The sequence below is a fragment of the Zonotrichia leucophrys genome, unplaced genomic scaffold, assembly GCF_028769735.1.
Source record: "Zonotrichia leucophrys gambelii isolate GWCS_2022_RI unplaced genomic scaffold, RI_Zleu_2.0 Scaffold_33_1714398, whole genome shotgun sequence".
NCBI classification, from domain to species: domain Eukaryota; kingdom Metazoa; phylum Chordata; class Aves; order Passeriformes; family Passerellidae; genus Zonotrichia; species Zonotrichia leucophrys.
In genome coordinates, this window is record NW_026992238.1 from 837428 (window position 1) to 857569 (window position 20142).

At 36.2% G+C, this 20142-nt stretch overlaps 1 protein-coding gene across 2 annotated transcripts in view; it reads right to left on the reverse strand.

Annotated features, from left to right (window-relative positions):
* Positions 1-1788: 1788 nt before the first annotated feature.
* LOC135460202 (zinc finger RNA-binding protein-like) overlaps positions 1789-20142 on the reverse strand; it is a 73468-nt gene continuing 55114 nt past the window's right edge. For both annotated transcript variants that reach the window (XM_064736937.1, XM_064736936.1), the window contains exons 15-20: positions 19110-19251; positions 12875-12972; positions 11964-12059; positions 6307-6418; positions 6099-6196; positions 1789-4491 (exon numbers count right to left, since the gene is read on the reverse strand). In XM_064736937.1, coding sequence (XP_064593007.1) covers positions 4312-4491; positions 6099-6196; positions 6307-6418; positions 11964-12059; positions 12875-12972; positions 19110-19251 — 726 coding nt within the window. In that variant the 3' untranslated portion in view covers positions 1789-4311. The remainder of the gene's footprint in view (positions 4492-6098; positions 6197-6306; positions 6419-11963; positions 12060-12874; positions 12973-19109; positions 19252-20142) is intronic.

A 20142-nucleotide genomic window follows, 5' to 3' on the forward strand; every position in this document is an offset into this window, starting at 1 on the left:
GTGCTAGAAAAATGCTGTGGCCCAGGCCAGGCCCCAGCGGGCCACATATGTGAGCTGCCAGTGTGCTTCTGGGTTTTCAGTCCAGAGCAGGTTCAAACAGTTCCAAGAAAAAAAAAAACAACCCACAGTCCAGGAAACTTCTCTGCCTCAGGTAGCTAAAAACTAACTAAAAAGCAAAGGAGAGCTCTGTCCTCCTGTCTGTCCATGCTGCAGACAACACAGTCCAGAAGGAATATGGAGGAGTGAGTGCAGTTTCTGATAACAAACTCTTCGATTCTTCTCTCCCCTCTTCGCTCTCGGAACCAGTCTTAAAGGTGCAAAACTTATTTCTGGACTAAAGAGATGAATGGGGATACAAGCATCATAAAGTCACCCCAGGACAAAATAGTTTAGGAAAACATACCTATTAAGGACTACAACCCTTAATGAGGAACTTTGCTAATGCAGACATGCTAAGGCTAGATTAAGTGGGAAAGAGTGCACCGTACAGGTTAAAAATCCCCATCAATAGCTGCCAAACAGGTATCCATGAAAACCAGTGAACTTTACCCTGTTAGGAACTTTACACATGCCACATATTTTTAGGGCAGCAGTTCTTAAAATGTAAACTCTAACCTAACAGAACACAGTTCAATAACTTCAAATTTTCTCAGTACTAGAAATATATGGAATATATATACATGTGGACTTGATGATCTAATAGGCCTTTTTCAACCTTAATGATTATATGATTTGCACGTTTTCATAAATTGAAATGAGAAAATGGAACAAAATTGGAGAACACAAATCAACAGATATTAACAAAATTAAGCCTGATTTTTATTTGGATGTAAATCAAAACCACTGTGATAACACTGTTGATGACACTCCTTAATTTTTTTCCTCCTCAAAAGACTAGGTGTCTGTTTCATTTTAAAAAGGCTGAGAAATATCACAGTACAGGAAAAGAGAACTCTTGAGAAGATTTATAAAAGTATCTCTCAGAAGAAATCTAATTTGCTAGCCTGTTTTGCCTGGGAAAGCTCTTTGGCTTACAGCTTTCAGAGGAAAAAAATACCACCCAGAAGGAAAACATGTTCTGGCTGAATCTATCACTGTACTTTGCAAACCTATGATGTAAGTAGGAAAAAACAGCAGAATGCAAATTATGCCTCCCAATTTCTTTTTTCCCCTTCTCTATTACTAGTGGTATGCTGATAAAATCTGTTTGGGTAGTGCAAATGGGTCTTGTTTAATAAAGAAATGAATTTGGCATTGAGTAAATTCTTCACAGACCCATCATCACCAGATATTCATCAAACAACAAGAATGTTAAATATACATGAAAATTGCTGTAGGAATATTTAAAGTTGATTTCAACTCTCAGAAAGTTTCTAGGTACAATTTTAAGTAAATTTTAAATCACTTCTGAGTAGTGAAATAGGTCTAAAAATATAAGCAGCAAATGAATCCATCACATTCAATAGCTCCATAAGGTTAACAATTCATATAGAATTCTATAATAGGGTAAGATGTTGATGGAATGTATCCAACAGACTTGCATTTCTACCAATGCCTCTACAGAAACCCATGTGAAACCATAATACTCACAGACAGCACATACTTAAAAACTAGGCAGACAAAGCTTGAAAATACTTCAAAACAGAACAGCTCTCATTTTACTAAATTGTTCCTCTAAAGTGAACACTGAGGGGAAAATTCTTGCTGTGTACATTTCTTTTTTGTATATTATGACTATAGTGTCTGGCACTTTGAGATTTAACACACAGCATTGCTCAATAAGAAAGGCAAACACTGTTTATTAGTGAACCAATAACATTATCAAAACATAGGGTATTAAAATGGCTATTTGCTTGTAAATTGATTACTTGGTCTTAACTTTATCTTCCTAAGCACACAATGTAATATTTAAAAACAAAGTTCATGCTGTACTTTTTAAAACCTTGTTTTTCCATTATTCTTAGCTTAACAGGAGTCAGAAGTTACATCGTTAAAATAGCCCATTAAAATGGGCAAGTAAAACAGAAATAAACTGCAAATTCCCTCTTTACCACACAGTGCAAAAATCATAGTCACAGCTTCATATTTAATGTGGAATCATTTTAAGTATACAACAGTTCAAAAGACCCAGAAACTGCTTAAGAGTTTAAAGCCAGTAGAACAAAAACACAGGAAATCCAAAATACATCTTTGACCTTTTTAATCCTAAATTTTAGGGTTAATCACATGCCCAAAAAAATGTTTGTTTTATGGAGAAAGAAACTTTGGTATGGAGTTGAACTAGCCACATGAATAGCACCTGTAACTTTCAAAATAAACAGTAATTGCTTATTAGACACCATGGCAGCAAGATAGCCCTTGTAAAAAAAACAATCAACCAACCAACCAACCAACCAAAAAACCCAAACAACCAATACCCACCAACTAAAACCAAGCACATGCTTGGAGGCACACATCAAGGCTAGACAAAAGAAACTAGCATAATCCTTTTTTAAAGTAATTTTAAAGCATGCATTAATTATTGTATTTCTGATGCTGAAATTGGTAAGAAATCTTTCCTACAATGAGAAAGCCTTCCTTTTATTTGATAACCACTAATAACCACTCATTTTAAAACTGCACTCTAATGCTTGAAGAATGTTATTAATACATTTCCTTAAGATTCTCTCAATTTTTCTAAAATACTGTATATTTCTGTTTTACAGGCCCATGCTGTTAGCAGTAAGCATTGCAAACCAAAACATCCCCCCATCCTACCCCAAGAGGCATTTATTAAAAAGGTCAAAGATAAATTCAACCTCAAAATGGAACAAAAAGATTTTTTAAATAGTACCAGAAATAACAAATTATCTTTGTAATGTGTGATACACTCCTACAGCCATCAGTAGTTACCAGAATGTTAGTCTATGTTTATCTGTGAGTTTTATGGGTTTGCAAAAAGTATAATACACACTGAACAGAATGAGGGAAACTTCAGTTTCAAGTGTATAATGAATTTTAGTACTTTAATAAATTTTAGCTTTTAGTTGTATATTCCACAGTAGTGCTGTGACAACAAATCACACCTGTGTACCAGAGCATACATCAACAGTATAGTGTAACATTACTATACCACTGCTATACTTAGCTTTTTGAAAGAGACATAAGCGTACATCAAACAATTTTCAGGGTTACTTTTTTCCTTTAATAATGTTCACTTTTTCAATTATGGTTCACTTTTTAAAATTTGAATTATTGAAAAAAAAATCACTGAGAGTTTATACAGAAATAGCTATAAGGAATACCCTTACAGGCACTGATATGACAAATGTTTATTTTAAGGGCTGAGAGGCATTAATATCAACCAAGTGGACTGAAAAGAATTACTAACTTTGTCTAAATGGGAAATGCCTGCTTCTGTTTGTATGATGAAAAAGGAAATTCAGAAAGTTATATTTTGACCTTGCTATGTCACAAAGTCAGTCATAGAAAGACCTACACATTTAATCTAAAATGATAGTTTTAAAAGCCCTTATATTAAAAAAAACCCAAAACATCATGCAAAACTTGGATCAGTTGTGCAGCTGCTTTAAAACTGTTGTAAGACCATACTCTATATATTAGCTTTTATACTGCTAATACACAACTAACAGCAAAGTTGATTAGATTAACAAATATTTATATTGATATCACACTATATCACACTTTATATCACACTAAAGAGACAAATGCCAAAAGATTGGCAAAAACATTTAATTTTGAGCACTCAAATGGCAGGATAATTATGTGTTGCAACCCCTTCACATTTAGGAAAACAAAAGCAAAAACATAATCCTGCGGTCTGACTTTACAAAATGAAGTTCTGTAAAATATTAACTGGGAGGGCAACAGTTTATGCTAACACAATGTAACATATACAACTAGTGTGAAAGGCAAAGAAAAAACCTTCCAAATAAAAAAAAAAATCAAAATACACACAGGAACAGAAGCGCAAACACTGAATTAAATACAGTTAAGATAAAACAATGCACATGAGAGAGAAACGGAGACTAAAGGTAGCAACACATTTAAAGAAAATGTAATGAGGAAAAAACTTAACACTATTTTTTCCAGTGACAGTTTCCATTTGCAGTCTTTCCATTAATAATCTGTCTGATACAGTACATCATTAAAATATTCACAATCTCACAGAAGAGCTATATTTTTCTCTTCAAAATATAAATATTAAGTTGTTTTTGGATATTTTAAACATACATTATTATGTCCATTTAAAAGCAAGGCAACAAATGGACTTTTTATCACCTTCAATCTTAGCACTAGTGACAAATGTTTTTAAAAGTTATCATAATCTTTTTTGTCTTTTTTTCCCTCTGCTTCAAATCCATCAACCCCATCACTGTCCCTTCTTCTTTTACGATTATTATGAATGCTGAAGCGTTGATTCATCTGTGGTAATGGATCCATTCCTAAAACTTTGTGTATTTGACGGAATGCAAGGAGTCTCAGCGCAAACTAGAAAAAGGATAGAAAAAAGATATTTCTGTTAGAAACAAATGTCAATTTAAAATACTTTATCAAACAATTAATGAAGAATATTAGTGGTATATGATATTATCCTTAGCTCTTATTATCCTCTCTTCCTTCCCCCAACAAAGTCAACACAACAAAATGTGTATGTCCCATTTGCTGCTTTGACACAAAATGCAACATATTAACTTAAAAATAATATACATGTGTTTTAGCTGCTGGACTTGCATTGAAGCAGCCAAGGCTTGTCATGTGCCCCAATATGCATTAGCGATCTTCAGCAAAAGGATTGAATTAAGAGGTAGGGGCAGTAAACTCTTAAGCTGCAAGCATGAATAGCCAATACTGTAAGTAGATACAATAAATATTAAAATTTAAGCTTTCACAGATTTCTTGGAGTGACTTTATGATTCTGCACGCAGTTTATCAGCAGAAGCTTCACTTTACTCCCCCAGAATTCCCCTCTCTCACAAACTGTGCTGCCTAGCTCAGACAGCAGGAGACAGATAAGAGCTCAGTGCTCTCAGAGTTCTCAGCTTTTGCAGAGAGAGAGAGAATGAGTTTCTCTTTGCTTTTTTTTCACTGGTTTTCCTTGTTAGCTAAGGCAAGAAAGGTTTTCCCTGAACTGTGTCTTCTTCTAGGACTGTTCAGCTTCTCTCCGATCCAGGACATCAGGAGAATCACCCAGGGGCCCCCCAAGCTAAATGCCAGGCCTGGCATGCTGGGCCCAAGCCCCAGAGAGACTGAGCCACATCCACAGAAGGACTCTGAATTTGCCATCTCTTCAGAACAGCAAGAGGTTCCATTGTTTATATTACTTTTTTTTTTCATGCTTGTATTTTCTTGTTAAATAAACAGTTTTTTCCACTTCTCTCCAAGGAGATTTTTTTCTCCCGAACTGGTTAGGGGAGGGGCTGCTGAAATTTGCTTTCTAGAGGAGACCCCTTTGGAGGTTTCCTCCAAAAATTTGACCTAAACCAGGACAATTTATAATATATTAAATGCCAGTCCAATTTTAAATCTAATAATATACTACTGTAGAGTAAGCATCTTTACAGAGATTATATATATGTAGATGGGAGTGCTTCAAACTTTTCAGGAAAATTTGCTAATTTTAGTACAAAAATGAACACTATAATACATTCTCTGTTGTGACATTTTTATTGCCTAGCTTAAGACTGATCATTTGAAAGACTAGACTACATTCTAAGAAAAGAAAATTCATGTCCATCATATAGTTTCATTAATAAAAACACCAAAAAAACCCCAAATCAACCAACCATCCCCACAAAAAAACTATCCATCAAATTTAGTTACTTAAAACACTTCTCTGTTATGTGGGGTCGTGGGTTAAAGAGAGACACACGACACAACACACCAATCATCATCAGCAAACAGCCCTGAGTTTAATATGGCTGCCCTTTTTATAGGGGCTTTGAATCTCCAAGGCCCAGATAGCTGCTTGGATGGGACTGCTCTCTGCCCAGCTCTCTGGCCAGTGGTTTGCTTGCAGTTAAGGTTGAACAGGGTTGGCTGAAGGTCCCCTGTATAGGTTTGAATCCAATTTATCGTACTGTGACACTTTTGCTTACCTGTGCACTTGAAGTAATATCCTCTCGTTGCTGATCTGTCATTACTGCAAGTGTATCAAAAGGATCTTTCTCACAAGGGTCCAGAAGGCCAGGACCACCTAAAACAGTTAGGCTAATTAGTAGCACATCTCCATCTTATTTCAATCAAGATTACAGATTTTACATTACTTAAACATAAGTATACAAACACTAATCAACTGCAACTTGCCTTTAAGGATGATTCCTGAAGATATACACTCAAAAACTCTTCTTAGTGCATCCCCAGGACTCTGTGGTCCAGTAGCACTGCTAATTGCTTTTTCCACAAGCAACTCCATAGCCTAGAAGAACAATAAGAAAATCCAGACAATTTAGAAGACTGATATAAAAAAAAATCTACTACTGTTGTTCAGTATAGAACTTTTAAAACTGAAATTTTGAAGGATATTACACATCACACAACACTTTCAGTTAAAATTTTAAAAATCAGATGTTTGTTAACAATTAATAAAAAGAAAGCTACTCAAAGATTAACATTGAGTGTTGAGTACCAATATGCTGCTTCTCATGACAAATTGTCGAAAGATTTTCTTAAAAATTTATACAGTACTAGCCTCCTTGGAGAACTTGTCCAGTCATTTTTTGAGAGCATGAAATGTAGTAGGTCACTGGAATCTGTTAGCCATGTGAGTAAACAGCACACAATATTGAAACAGACTGGAAATTTACCAGGGTGGAAATCCATTTTGGATTTGGATGAAATGTGCTGTTTAAAAAAAAAACTGCCTCAGCTGAAGGAAAAATGCGAGAGAGATAAGAGAGACCCCTTGAACTTTGAAACAGACGAAAACCAAAGCTGAGGCTGCAGGAGACAGGGCAAGGTGACTGAGACAGAGTAAAAATCCATTTTGAATTAGGTAAAATGTCTAGGAGAGGTGAAAAGTCTGTGAGGCCAAAGCTGAAGGGAAAAACTGCAGGACAGAGATAGTGAGGAGACAGAGAGAAAAAAACAGAAACGACCACAAGGTCGATCTGCCCTGACCTACAAATTCTTTTGATAAAGAGGAACTGGCGATAAATGTCACGCGGAATGAATATGTGTGAACCTATTGTGAAACTGTATGCATATGCATTTGGAAGGGGAGATAAAAGGAGACCTGAAATCCTCAGAGGTACGCATGCCTTTTAAGGAGAGAATTCTCCGCATGCGTCCGGTGCCGTAATAAACATACCAAGCTTTACAACTTTTATAAAGTTGTGAGATTTCTTCTTTTCTCCACAAAACAGTGACCCAGGAGTTCTTTCTGTATTTTCTGATAAAAAAACTAGCTGCAAGTGTAACGGGAAACCAGTAAAATGAATATGTATGAAACTATTGTGAAATTCTATGCATATGTACCAGTAAGGGGGATAAAAAAGGATCGGGAGTTCTCAGGGGTGCACATGTCCTTTATGGGGAACGATCCCCACATGCATCCAGCACTGTAATAAACATACCGGCTTTACAACTTTTACAAGTTGTGGAGTATTTTTCCTTCCACAAATCAGTATGAAATGATGAATTTGATTCATCTAATGAAATTAACAGGATGCTACAGAGAAATTATCTTTTTCTCTACAAGAATACAGAAACTTAAAGTATCCAACATTTAATGACCTTTTAACATTTAAGTGGTTACTAATTCTTCAGTTTTGCAAAACTGAAGTCCACTTCAATTTTTGTTTTTTGGGTATACCCTAACACTAACTTAGATGTTAAACAAGTGTAAAAAAACCCTTGATGATAAACAGGTTTTCTAAAATTTACACCTTTTTTTTCTGTGAATGTTTCCATTGTTTGCCTTTATTAGATACCATTAAAAAGAAAAAAACCTATAAAAGTTTATGCTTATTTTTGCGAAGTAAGCATTAAATGGATGTTTCAATACCACCTCCTTGGCAAGTTTTATTTTCAAACAATATGTCTCTCTTGGTTTTTGGTGGGATTTCTGGTAGTTTGGTTTTTTTTGGTTCCTCTCCCAAGTTACAGTTGCTCTAATGTTGCCTTCTATTTCTATTTTCCAAGAATAAATGTCCATTCTAATGCATGCAAGTAACTACAGGCAGTGCTGATTACAATTACTCCCTAAGGGTGCCTATTCCTTTCTATTTTAGCTCAATTTAACTGACAAATTTCAATTCTTGATCATGGTATTTTAGGACTTAGACTGTATTACTCAGGGTCAAGCTTTTGAGTTTTAGCAACAATTTAGTTGTTTTCAAGTATGAAGCAAAATACAGCAGGAAAGAAAAAAAAGCAGATCGCATTATTTATTCAAGTCTAACTCTTTTGGATTCTCATAAAAAACACTAAAGTATACACTAAAATACACTAAAGTATACACTAAAATACACTAAATACACTAAAGTCTTCAATTTCATCATAGAAAAATGTGAATTATGATGCCCCAGTGTTTATGTGCACAAACGGCTAGATTTCAAGTTTGGAAAATAAAAATAAATTTTGAATATTGGTTCCTTCTAACTTGTAGGAACTTGACACAATTCTTCTAATTTAGTTTTTATTTCTAGCTATATAAAGAGACTGATACTAATTTGTGTTTAGATTTCCTAATGTTTTCTATTATTAAAACTACTTAGGCTCTTTCTGAAATGCTCTGGCATCTCTGGCTTGTAACAGACTTCTAGCATAAAGGTCAGGAGAAGTTCTGCGTCTAGGAAAATATATTTCTTCAATCTACAAAATTTTATCTGTAACTGTCAGAAATAATATATATTTTAAATGTCTTTTTTTTCAGTAGGACTTTGCTAACAAGCCAAAAGAACAACTGAATACACAAATTTCAATGGTGATTCGCGGCACTGGCAATGCATCGGGTACCAAGAGTGTTACTGAACAAGTTAAATTTCTTTAATAAGAAGTCTATGCAGCACTGGGGGTAGATGTTGGAACATTCTTTTAACTTCAGCACAATAGTGTATGATCCCTGTATTTGTGGTTAATGTTTACTTTTGTACCATACACTGCTTATGCAAATACCAGAGATGATTGTGACCTTGTGTTAACTCCCTATATCTGTGACTAAGAAGTCTTCTGCCAGCTAATGTATCCTTGTTTACTTCTATCAGTGATTAATATGTATTAGCTTATATCTTAGTTTTGAGAACAAGGATTGTGTGTCAGAGCAAAGAATGATAAGTGAAGTACATTATGACCTGATGACATACTTGAGATACTCTGAAAGAGAAAAGATTAATCAGAAGATCTAGAACCATATCCAAACAAGTCCATGGAAATAATTAGCATATATGCATGCATTCAGGAAATGTGATGAATATACATTAGTTTCAGGAATATAACCTGGTCTGTTAGGTTGCTGCTCATGCATGCTTTGAGAAGAATCCCCCATGTATCCAGCACTGCTAATAAAGTAATGTTGGCTTTCTAACCTAGCAAATTGGTTGGAGAGTTTATTTCCCATTTTTCGGAGACAAGAGCAAGACAGGAAGCACTTTTAGAGAGAACTGAGACACCTAGGCCTGAAATCTCTCATGAAATCCTCATAGGCAAACTCAGGAAGTATGGACTGAATAAGTGGACAGTGAGGTGTATTGAGAACTGGCTGAAGGGCAGATCCCAGAGGGTTGTGATCAGTGGCACTCTAGTTGGAGGAATGTCACTAGTGGTGCTTTCCAAGGTTCTATACTGTCCAGTATTGTTTAATGTTTTCATCAATGACTTGGACAAAGGGGCAGATGCCTCCTCAGCAAGTTTGCTGATGGCACAAAGCTGGGAGGAGCGGCCAATACTCCAGGGTGCTGTGCTGCTCTTTAGAAGGACCTCGACAGGTTGGAGAGATGAACAGAGAGGAACCATGTGAAATTCAACAAAGGCAAGTGCAGAGTCCTGCATCTGTGGAGGAATAACCCCCAGGCACCAGTACAGGCTGGGGGTGACCTGCTGGAAAGCAGCTCTACAGAGAAGAACTTGGGGGTCCTGGTGGACAAGTTGCCCATGAGCCAGCAGTGCCCTTGTGGCCAAGAAGGCCAATGGCATCCTGGGGTGCATTGGGAAGAGTGTTGCCAGAAGGTCGAGGAAGGTGATCCTGCCCTTCTGCTCAGCCCTGGTGTGATGGAGTGCTGTGTCCAGTTCTGGGCTCCTCAGTACAAGAGAGACATAGAGCTCCTGGAGCAGGTCCAGCAGAGGGCTATGAAGTTGATCAAGGGTCTAGAGTATCTCTCTTAAGAGGAAAAGCTGAGGGAATTGGGCCTGTTCAGCCTTGAGAAGAGGCAACTGAGAGGGGACCTCATCAATGTCTGCAAGTACCTAAAGGGTGAGTGTCAGAGGATAGAGACAGGCTCTTCTTGGTGATGCCAACCAATAGAACAAGAAGCAATGTGCAGAAACTGATGCACAGGAAGTTCCACCTGAATATAAGGAAGAACTTCTTTATTCTGTGAGTGACCATGCACTGGAACAGGTTACCCAGAGAGATTGTGTAGTCTCCCTCACTGGAGATAGTCCAGATCCATCTGGATGCAGTCCTGTGCCATGTGCTCTGAGATGACCCTGCTGAAGCAGGGAGGCTGAACCAGATGACCCACTGTGGTCCCTTCCAACTTTACCCATTCTGTGATTCTGTGACACATCGCTTCATTTCTGGCTGTGCCTTAGAACAGATATTATGAGAAATAAGAAACAACATTCCTTGTTCTTCATCTATGTGCCTGCTGTGTGTTGCAATATTTTAAAGGATGCTTTTCTAAAAGTATGTCTGGGTTTATTCTTTGGCTACTTAGTAAGCAATATTGAGGGTACTTACATACTTCCGAGCTTCTGTAAAACTATATTTGTACAGTATATCTTTCATGAAGTATAGCAGAGAAAGTGGATTTTTTTTTAACTTTAAATATTTTAAGAAGCAGAAATAATTGCTCCACATTTTTTCTGGTCAGCAAGCTTATTACAATTGTAAAACATTTCTCATTGAAATAATGCCAACTATTATAACTGTCTTGACAATGTTAGCACTCTTCCTGCCAAAACTGAAAAGTCTACATTAGGAAGCAGCACAGTGCAACAGGATTTGGTCTATGAAACAAAAAAGTCAAAGTTGAATTTACCTCCACATATATATGCTTTGGAGATTTTGGTTCAGACTAACTTTGTGCAGTCCACAGATTGAACATTTATTAATATTTGGAACACAAGTTGCACTCCTGGAGAGCATAACTTAAGATAGTCAATGTAAAAGAATGCTCCAAAACCACTCAGCTGCAAGAATTGAGATAGGTAACCAGTTACAACCTAGAGAGCTGTGTCTAAGTGACACTGATTAAAATGCCAATGGTTACACATCCACAGACTAGTACTGTGGTATTTCATCTTGCAGAAACAACATATTAATGATTGCAGGAATTGCTGTGAATTATTTTTTCAAGCAGCTTTTCTGTTATCACAGAGCTATCTGGGTACAGCTGACATTATTTTCTACCAGTTTCAGCAAAGTCCAAGCAATTCAGAGCAGGTTGTAAGTAAAAAATAGGTTCTTTGATACAGAGTAAAGGAAAAAAATGCTAAAATATTGAATAAGAATGCTACTCTCAAAGAATTCCAAAAACAACAAGAAATTTCATTTTGAAAAAACATTTTCAGCTCCACATGGCAAAATCACAGAAAATTAAAATTTTAGAGGTAATCTGGATCGTTTGTTGGGGAAAACCAAAAAATCAACCAACCAACCAACTGCCCAAGCAAAACCCTACATTACTCCTTTTAAAAATCTAAATTTTAAATCTGTAGTAACACATTTCCATGCTTTATTTGCAGTGGATTAAAAAAACCCCAATGTGCATTAAAAACTCATTCAAAAGAACATTACTCACCCAGCTTGGAAAATCAGACCAAGTTGGAACTCGCTGACAGAGGTCGCGAAGAATACGTATGATAACCACACAGGACTGCAGACCATTAGCTCTAGCCTTGAGAACAATACAAAATCAAATTAATCCCAGCAGATACAGCAAATAGGACTTGTTGAAAGACTAAAACACTGCTGTTCAATGGAAGCTCAGATACAAGACCAAAACAAATCATTCTACAACTTTATTCTAAGAGCTGCCATTTACAGCAGTATTTTATACAGGGTTAGTAATTTAAGGTGATAGAAGTCAAAGTGCACAGGTTATACAAGAATAACATTTCTTGATCCCCTATACACTTTGACCTATGTTCACCTGCAACAATAAATACAGTATTTTTCTATATTAGAAATAAAGGTCTAAGAAATAGGTATAGAGATGGAAAGGTGAAGGGAATCTGTTTCGTTTCTTTATTGTGCCTTTGCCAGAATGCAAAGTCACTAAACCAAACAGTTGCTTCTTGCCTTTCATTCCCTACACTTAAAGAACTAGGAAAAAAGTCTTAAATCTAAACACAAAGCTTTAAACAAATATTTCATCATTTAAAGCAAAGTTACTCTGCAGCCTTATGGAACATATAACAAATATACAACATATGATCACCCCAAGTGAATCAAGCTTTCCACATGTGAATCAAGCTTTCCACATTGCTTTCTTGATGACCAGAAAAAGAAAAAAATAGGTCAAATGAACAATAACTGCATACAGCAGTTCCTCTCTACTCAACCTTCTACACCTAAATTCAGGGACCAGAAAAATATTAAGTATTATTAGCATGAACAACACTGAGTGTTTTCACCCAGTTAGACATTTATATTGCAACTGAACTAATCTCTCATAAGGCTACAAGAAGAAAATAAAATTATGTTCCGAACCTGGAACCACTTAGCATGGCGTAGAGCAGCCAGAGCGTCAAGGCATTTTTGCCTGTCCAACATGTCCGGTGGGTCTTTCACCATACCCGAGGTTACATCTAAAATGGATTGAATTGGCAAAATGCAGTGAGGAATGGGTGTTGGAACATTTAAAGTAGCTTCAGTGCCACACATGCCATTTAAAGCTTGAACCCATGAACAACAAATGCAATTGTTCAATAAAAGTCATTCAATTAGTATTAGGGCATTAACCCAGTATGAAGATTGTAGAATCATATTAAACTTTAGCTGTCATGTTATTTTCAAATGCATTGCAGATTATGCAAAACATAGTACTTCTTTCTTTAAGCTAACACTGGAAAAACATATATCCCCTAAAACTGAATAGAAAAGGAAAAATGAATGGACACAGTGCACCAGCACAGAGACCACAAGACAGAAGGAACACTAAAAATCCACTTTAACAAAGTAGAAATATTCACACTTAGTTTCATGAAAATTTTAATGGTCACATGCTATTTGGGACCTACTCTTTTTAAGAAAAGCTAAGTATATTAAAAAACACTTAAAAGCACTAGATATTTTGCAATGTTATTTTTATCATACTTTAAACTTGAAATGGAAATTATTATGCATTTTAAAAAACTGACTAAAGGAATGTGAAATCTCTTCAGTTTTAAGAGTTCCATTACTTTTTAATATCCTCTCTTACTCATATAAATTCCTCATCCATGATATATGCATTCCAATATCATTCAGGATGCAAGGAAGGATCTGAATAGGGACTGCTTTACTTATGATTCATCAAGAAAAAGAAAAGCCAAGAAAGAAAAAAACAAAGCAGACTATCTGAAAGAAGGGCCAGAAGGAAAATCTGGGGAACTACAGGCCTGTCAGCCTGACCTTGGTACCACAGAATGTCATGGAGCAGATCATCTTGAGTGTCATCATGTGGCACATACAGGACAACCAGGGGATCAGGCCAAGCCAGCATGGGTTTAGGAAAGGCAGGTCCTGCTTAAATGACCTTATCTCCCTCTATGACAGGGTGATCCACTTAGTGAATGAGAGAAAGGCTGGGGATCTAGCCTACCTAGACCTAGTAAAGCCTTTGACACCATTTCCCAGAGCATTCTCCTGGAGAAACTGGCTGCTCATGGCTCAGACAAGTGCATGTATTTGTGAGTAAAAACCTGTCTGGACAACCAGCCTCAGAGTGGCGGGGAATGGAGTTACATCCAGCTGGCAGTCAGTCACTAGTGGGGTTCCCCAAGGCTCAGTACTGGGGCCAGTCCTGTTTTATATCTTTATCAGTTATGTGGATGAGGGGATTGAGTGCACCCTCAGTAAGTTTGTAGGTGACACCAAGTTGGGTAGGAGTGTTGATCTGCTCAAGGGTAGGAAGGCTCTGCAGAGGAATCTGGACAGGCTGGATTGATGGGCTGAGGCCAATGGTATGAGGTTCAACAAGGCCAAGTGCCAGGTCCTGCACTTGGGTCACAACAACCCCACACAGCACTACAGGCTAGGGGGAGAATTGACTGGAAAGTTGCTTGGCAGAAAAGGACCTGGGGCCATGGTTGACAGCGGCTGAACATGAGCCAGCGTGTGCCCAGGTGGCCGAGAAGGCCAATGACATCCTGGATTGCATTAGCAATAGTGTGGCCAGCAGGACTAGGGAAGTGACTGTACCTTTGTATTTGGCACTGGTGAGGCCACACCTTGAATCCTGTGTTCAGTTTTGGGCCCCTCAAAACAAGACAGATACTGAGGTGCTGGAGCGTGTCCAGAGAAGGACAACGGATATAGTGAAAGGTCTAGAGCACAAGTCTTATGAGGAGTGGTTGAGGGAGCTGGAGGTGTTTATCCTAGAGAAAAGGAGGCTCAAGAGGGACCTTAGCACTCTCTATAACTACCTGAAAGGAGGTTGTTACAAGGTGGTTGTTGGTTTCTTTTCCCAAGTAACAAACAATAGGACAGGAGGAAATGGCCTCAAGTTGTGCCAGGGGAGGTTTAGATTGGATATTAGGAAAAATTTCTTCAAGGAAAGGGTTGCCAAGCATTGGAAGAGGCTACCCAGGGAAGTGGCTGAGTCACCATCCCTGAAGGGATTTAAAAGAAGTATAGATGTGGCACTAGATGCAGTGGACTTGGCAGCGTTAGTTTAACAGTTGGAGTTGATGATCTTGAAGGGCTTTTCCAACCTAAATGATTCTATGATTTTATTATTCTAAAATATGGTAGATCTTTTATGTTTAAATGTTCAGAAAATGATTAATTACAAAGCAGATTGCTTTGTTACTAAAATAGAAAAGACCACAAGACCATTTTGGAAATGGTTCAAATCAGTGAAACTGGAACCACTGAACAATATGAAACGGTATCTCCAAGTTACTTTAAAAATTCTAGGGATATAATGTAATGATCACTTTTAAAAGTATTTTGTTTTACTAATTATGAAAATGGCTACTGTGACTAGTGCCAAAGTATACTGGTAGCATAACTGGTGATACACCAGACAAGATGAAAAAAAAAGCCTTCACTCAATGGCACTCATTTCACAGGATTTACTCCAGCAAGATTTAAAGTTAGGTAACTCAGAGAATAGAAGTTATATATATAGTTGCATGAAACATGCCAGCAAGTAGGGATGATGCAGAGAGCTCAGAAACCACCTATTTATACACAAATGCAAAATAAATAGTAGGATACTTTAAATAGTAGGATACTTTGGAGACAACTAAAAAGCTATGAATGAACATGGTTCTATAACTTTGCAAAACGTAAATCTGAAGTACTCCATTCAGATTTGGGCATTTTTTTAATAGGATAGTCCCATTGCTCTACATGGGGCTAAAAGGGGGAAGATTTCAAAATAAGAACAAAGTTAAGAACATAGGTATCTTCTCAAACAGATGTTTAAAATTATGTACTGTATATTAAAGTGGAAAGAAGAATAACTGGACCAACAAGGTATTTACACAGCAAATGAAGACATTTAAAGGGGCATTTCATTTAAAACAAAACAAAAATCAAACCAAAACCTATACAAGAGAGGTGCCAGGTAAGATAACTGATGAAACAAGTAAAACTTGGATATAAAAAGACAAGGAGTATATTTAGAGGGAATGCACAGCAAGAAAATAAGAGGCAAAATAAGACTGAGAAATTAAAAATGTGTCTCTTCTGTCCATTAGCCTAATCAGTCTGTTTTTACAGTCTTTTTTAAAAGCTACTATGCAAACAGATTATACTGTGCAAACTTTAATCACAATAACTCACTACATAATTTGAAATTCCAATTACTTCTAGCTCCAAAAAATTCAATTTGGAAAACAATTTTACTAAAAAGAATTACAGTTTAAGTGCACAGAAAATAATCTTACACAGTGCTGGAAATGTCAGTCTAAAATGTGCTACTACTAGGTATCATATGAATATCCTTGAAACTTAAAAAGATTAAGAAGTTGTAAGACACCTAATTGCGCTGAGAATATATTGACTGGAAAAATGTATCAAGGAAACTTGTAATTCTTAATTTGTGAATTTTTGCATCTGTTTTACATTTTAGGATTAACCCCTTAAATAGTCTTTAAATAAATTCAGATGCCTAACCTACCACCCTGTTGAGCTAAAACAAAACCAGTTAAAATTATTTACAAAATACAAGCACAAATTCTTACCCTATATAACTTAATTTACTACTACCCTAAATATAAGGGGTTAATCTTCAGTTAGACATTCTGTGTCCACACTACTTCGTCATTAAAAGTTAACAGGCGTATCAATTTTACTAAGTTTTATTACACAGAATGCAATTTGCCCAGTCAACTATTTGAAAACTAGTGTGAACACTGCTTAATTCTAGGATAAAGACAAAAAGAAAAAAACCCAAAGTAACAGTAGGTCCTAGGACTGTGCGTCCAAACACCTCCTTTGTAAAGTATGGCAGGTGTGACACTGAGCTTTAGAAAACCTTGGTCAAAAATCCTTCTGATGTCTTGGTAGCAACCCCTGACAGGAATCAAGACCCTTTGCTAGAAAGCTTAGGACTGGGGCTGTTAGCTAAGGATAAAAAAATAAAGACATGTGCACATATATATATGCTTTTATAAATATGTACACTTTGTCTGCTGAAGGAAAGAATCCACAACTGGGTTAGAGCCCTTTGAATCTATCTGATTTGGTAAACTGTCAAATGCACAGTACTGTAAGGAACAGTAGCTATGTGGTTAACAGTTTTATTTCACACTAGTTTTGGTTTGGTTTTTTTTAGCTTTTTATAATGTAATGGGATTATTACACATCAAAAATGTTTATATTTCTCATGCAAGTCTCAGTCTCATCTTTACTTAAACTGCAGGCTAAAAATTAAAAAAAGAGAAAACTTTAAACCATTCTAAGACACAGAGCATGAGGAGCTGCAGTAAGAAAAAAACCAAACACATACTATTACTCTGCAACAAAAAAGCAGAAGTCTTCATAATAAGGCCTCCTTTGCTGCAATAATTTGCAATTCAGTCTTTTATTTGCTCTAGCTTCAAAAGTGAACTTTTTATACTGCTCAGTGTCTTGAAAAGAAATCTAACTTGATTTTGCTTGCCTAGAGACAGCACTCCAGCAGTGAATAAACTCATTTTAACTCAAGTGTGGGTCAGACAAAAGTACAGATATGTTTCCTTTAGGTGGCATAAATTAAGGGTTTGATCATAATAATTTGAAATTTGTTTTCTTTTTAGTCTACATCATAGAATTTTAGGCCAGAAAATGGAAATTTAGTATTGTGGCAGGATCAGTATTGCACCTTTTCACAGTATGTTAATAAGAAAACATGGCGTTTAAGGTTAATTTAATTTAATGCTTAATGTACTTTAATAATCAAATATTTTAAAGCATTCTTTATGAGCTTAAATAATACATGAAGCCTGATTCAGCACAGAAAATTAAAAGTCATGTTACACTCAAGATTTTCAAAAAACGAGTAAACTGATTGGGTGTGATAGTATATGTACAAAGACTTTATAACTAGGAATAATATGTAAAGCTCAAAAATCATGTACAAAGCACTCTTTAAGACTCCAGAAGTCATCCAAACTAGAGAATGCATCTTGACATTTTTCTTTCTGATTTTGTAGGATGACTTTGTTAACACAGCTTGCTTACAATGCATTAGTCATAGCTACAGAACATTTACTAATGCAATATAAAAATCTGAAGTAATGTAGAGGGCATGTAATGATGAGATGAAATTTAAAAAGTCTCTGTGGCTTATATAAATACATATATACATGAGCACAAGTATACATACATACAATTTTTTTCAACCTGCATAGGAGAAGTGTTAAGACAGCCTCAGATTTGCTATATGTAGGTTCACTGTCAAACACCAGAACCCTATTTGCCATGATCTCTTCAACTATGAAAATACAGGATTAAAAGGAAACAAAAGTTAGTTTTATCTGACCCAAAAACAAAAGGAACCAATGTACTGTAAACATTATTCATGCTTGTTGGCTTAAAAGCTTTTAAAGCTTGGAAAACATTACAAAACAGACCGTAAAGCAACATTGCTGGCACCAGAGAAACTGTGAACTTCAGAAATGTAATTTTATTTACAAATTTCACTTTCTGCTGCAGCTGAAATGACAAAGCCATTTCTTATTTTCCTAGTCTGAGTTTGCCAGTTGGATAGAAGACTGGTTGCAATATCAGGAGCCTAAATATATTCAAAAATAACTCCAGGCCAAAAAGCAACCTCAGAGTGCTGGAAAAAAAAATACATCTTCTTTTAAAATTATAAGCACTGTTACCATCAAAAATACAAAAGTACATTTTAGGTGGTGCTGCTATTTGGAATATGTCAATGATGGCAATACTGATCTAGCTAAAACTTGAAAATGTGATCTTTCTTTTAGGGCAGGACTGCATTTTAAAGCCAGTTTATAGCCACTTGTTATAAAATAATTAGTTTTACCTATAATTTTATAAGAGGGGTGAAAAAGAATCAAGTTTGTACCTTTTCCAGAAAGCTGAAGTTGGACTTCAAATTAGAATTTTAAAAAATTAAATGCATCGTATAAGCATTTTTTATAGGAAATTGTTCTCTACCGAGACTGCTTGTTGAAAAACAAGGTTTTGATCAAGTACTTTAGTTATGCCAGCATGTTGCCTTCTAGGGCCTCAATGCTATCTTAAGCAGAATAGATAGAAGTAACATCTTTAACAACTTCCCAACCTCTATCCCTCATGTTCTCCTCCCGAATGACTGGAGATGTCAGTGTGATAGTAACTTGCATTTTGGGTTCCACACATGAATTTAAAATTATTGCTGCTTCTGGGACTGCACACTTGATATCATATTTCTCAGGACTTATTACCTAAATATCAAGAAAGAGAAACTTCTATTAGCATGTGGCCAAGAAAAGTAAAGGGAAGAAAATGGATTTCAACATAGCCTTTTTTAACAGAAAGGCAGAAACGCAATATAATTATATTAAGCAAATACCTGTGTATTCAAAGAAACAACAGTATACACAATAATACATATAAATATATATATGGACTTGCATGCTGTTTCCAAATCATTAATGAAAACACACAGCAGTTGCCAAGTGTGCAAATGAGAAAAAAACAACCAGGTGAAATTCATATAAATAAGTAAATTACATAACAAGAACCTTGACAGCATTTGAGATAAATAAAAGCCTCAGTGGCACTTCAAATGCCAGTTGAATGTTTTTCTTATTGGAACACAGGAGCCCTTAAAAAGCACCAAGATGCAGAGGTGGTTCTTCAAGCTTGCAGTTACAAATTGAGTACTGAGAGTCACATTCTATACTTGGCTAACACAACATCCTCTGATGAGAGCAAAGGACAAGATTAACACCGGGGGAAAAAATAGTAAGAGTAACAAGGTGGTCACTCAGAATTTCTTCTTGGGACTACATTTAATAACTCTAAATACCCCCAAAATAAAGCTGTAGGCACCTTTATTGCCTTCTTCCACAAACTAGAGGAACAAGTGAATTCTCCACAAAGCCAGACCAAGATGTGCAGGTTTAAAGTTTTCTTCTGTTGTTTCAAACAAGAGCAAACCCAAGATTATTTTCTAATTATTCTGATCCTGCTAATGCTTCTACCATGCCATGGATTCTGTTGAGCATTTTACCAGACTGCACTGAAGTACTAATGCTGTGAAAAGCATCCTATAGCAATACTAGACAGGCTTTGTTCAGTAGAGAGTACTCAAGCTAAAAACTTTATTATGT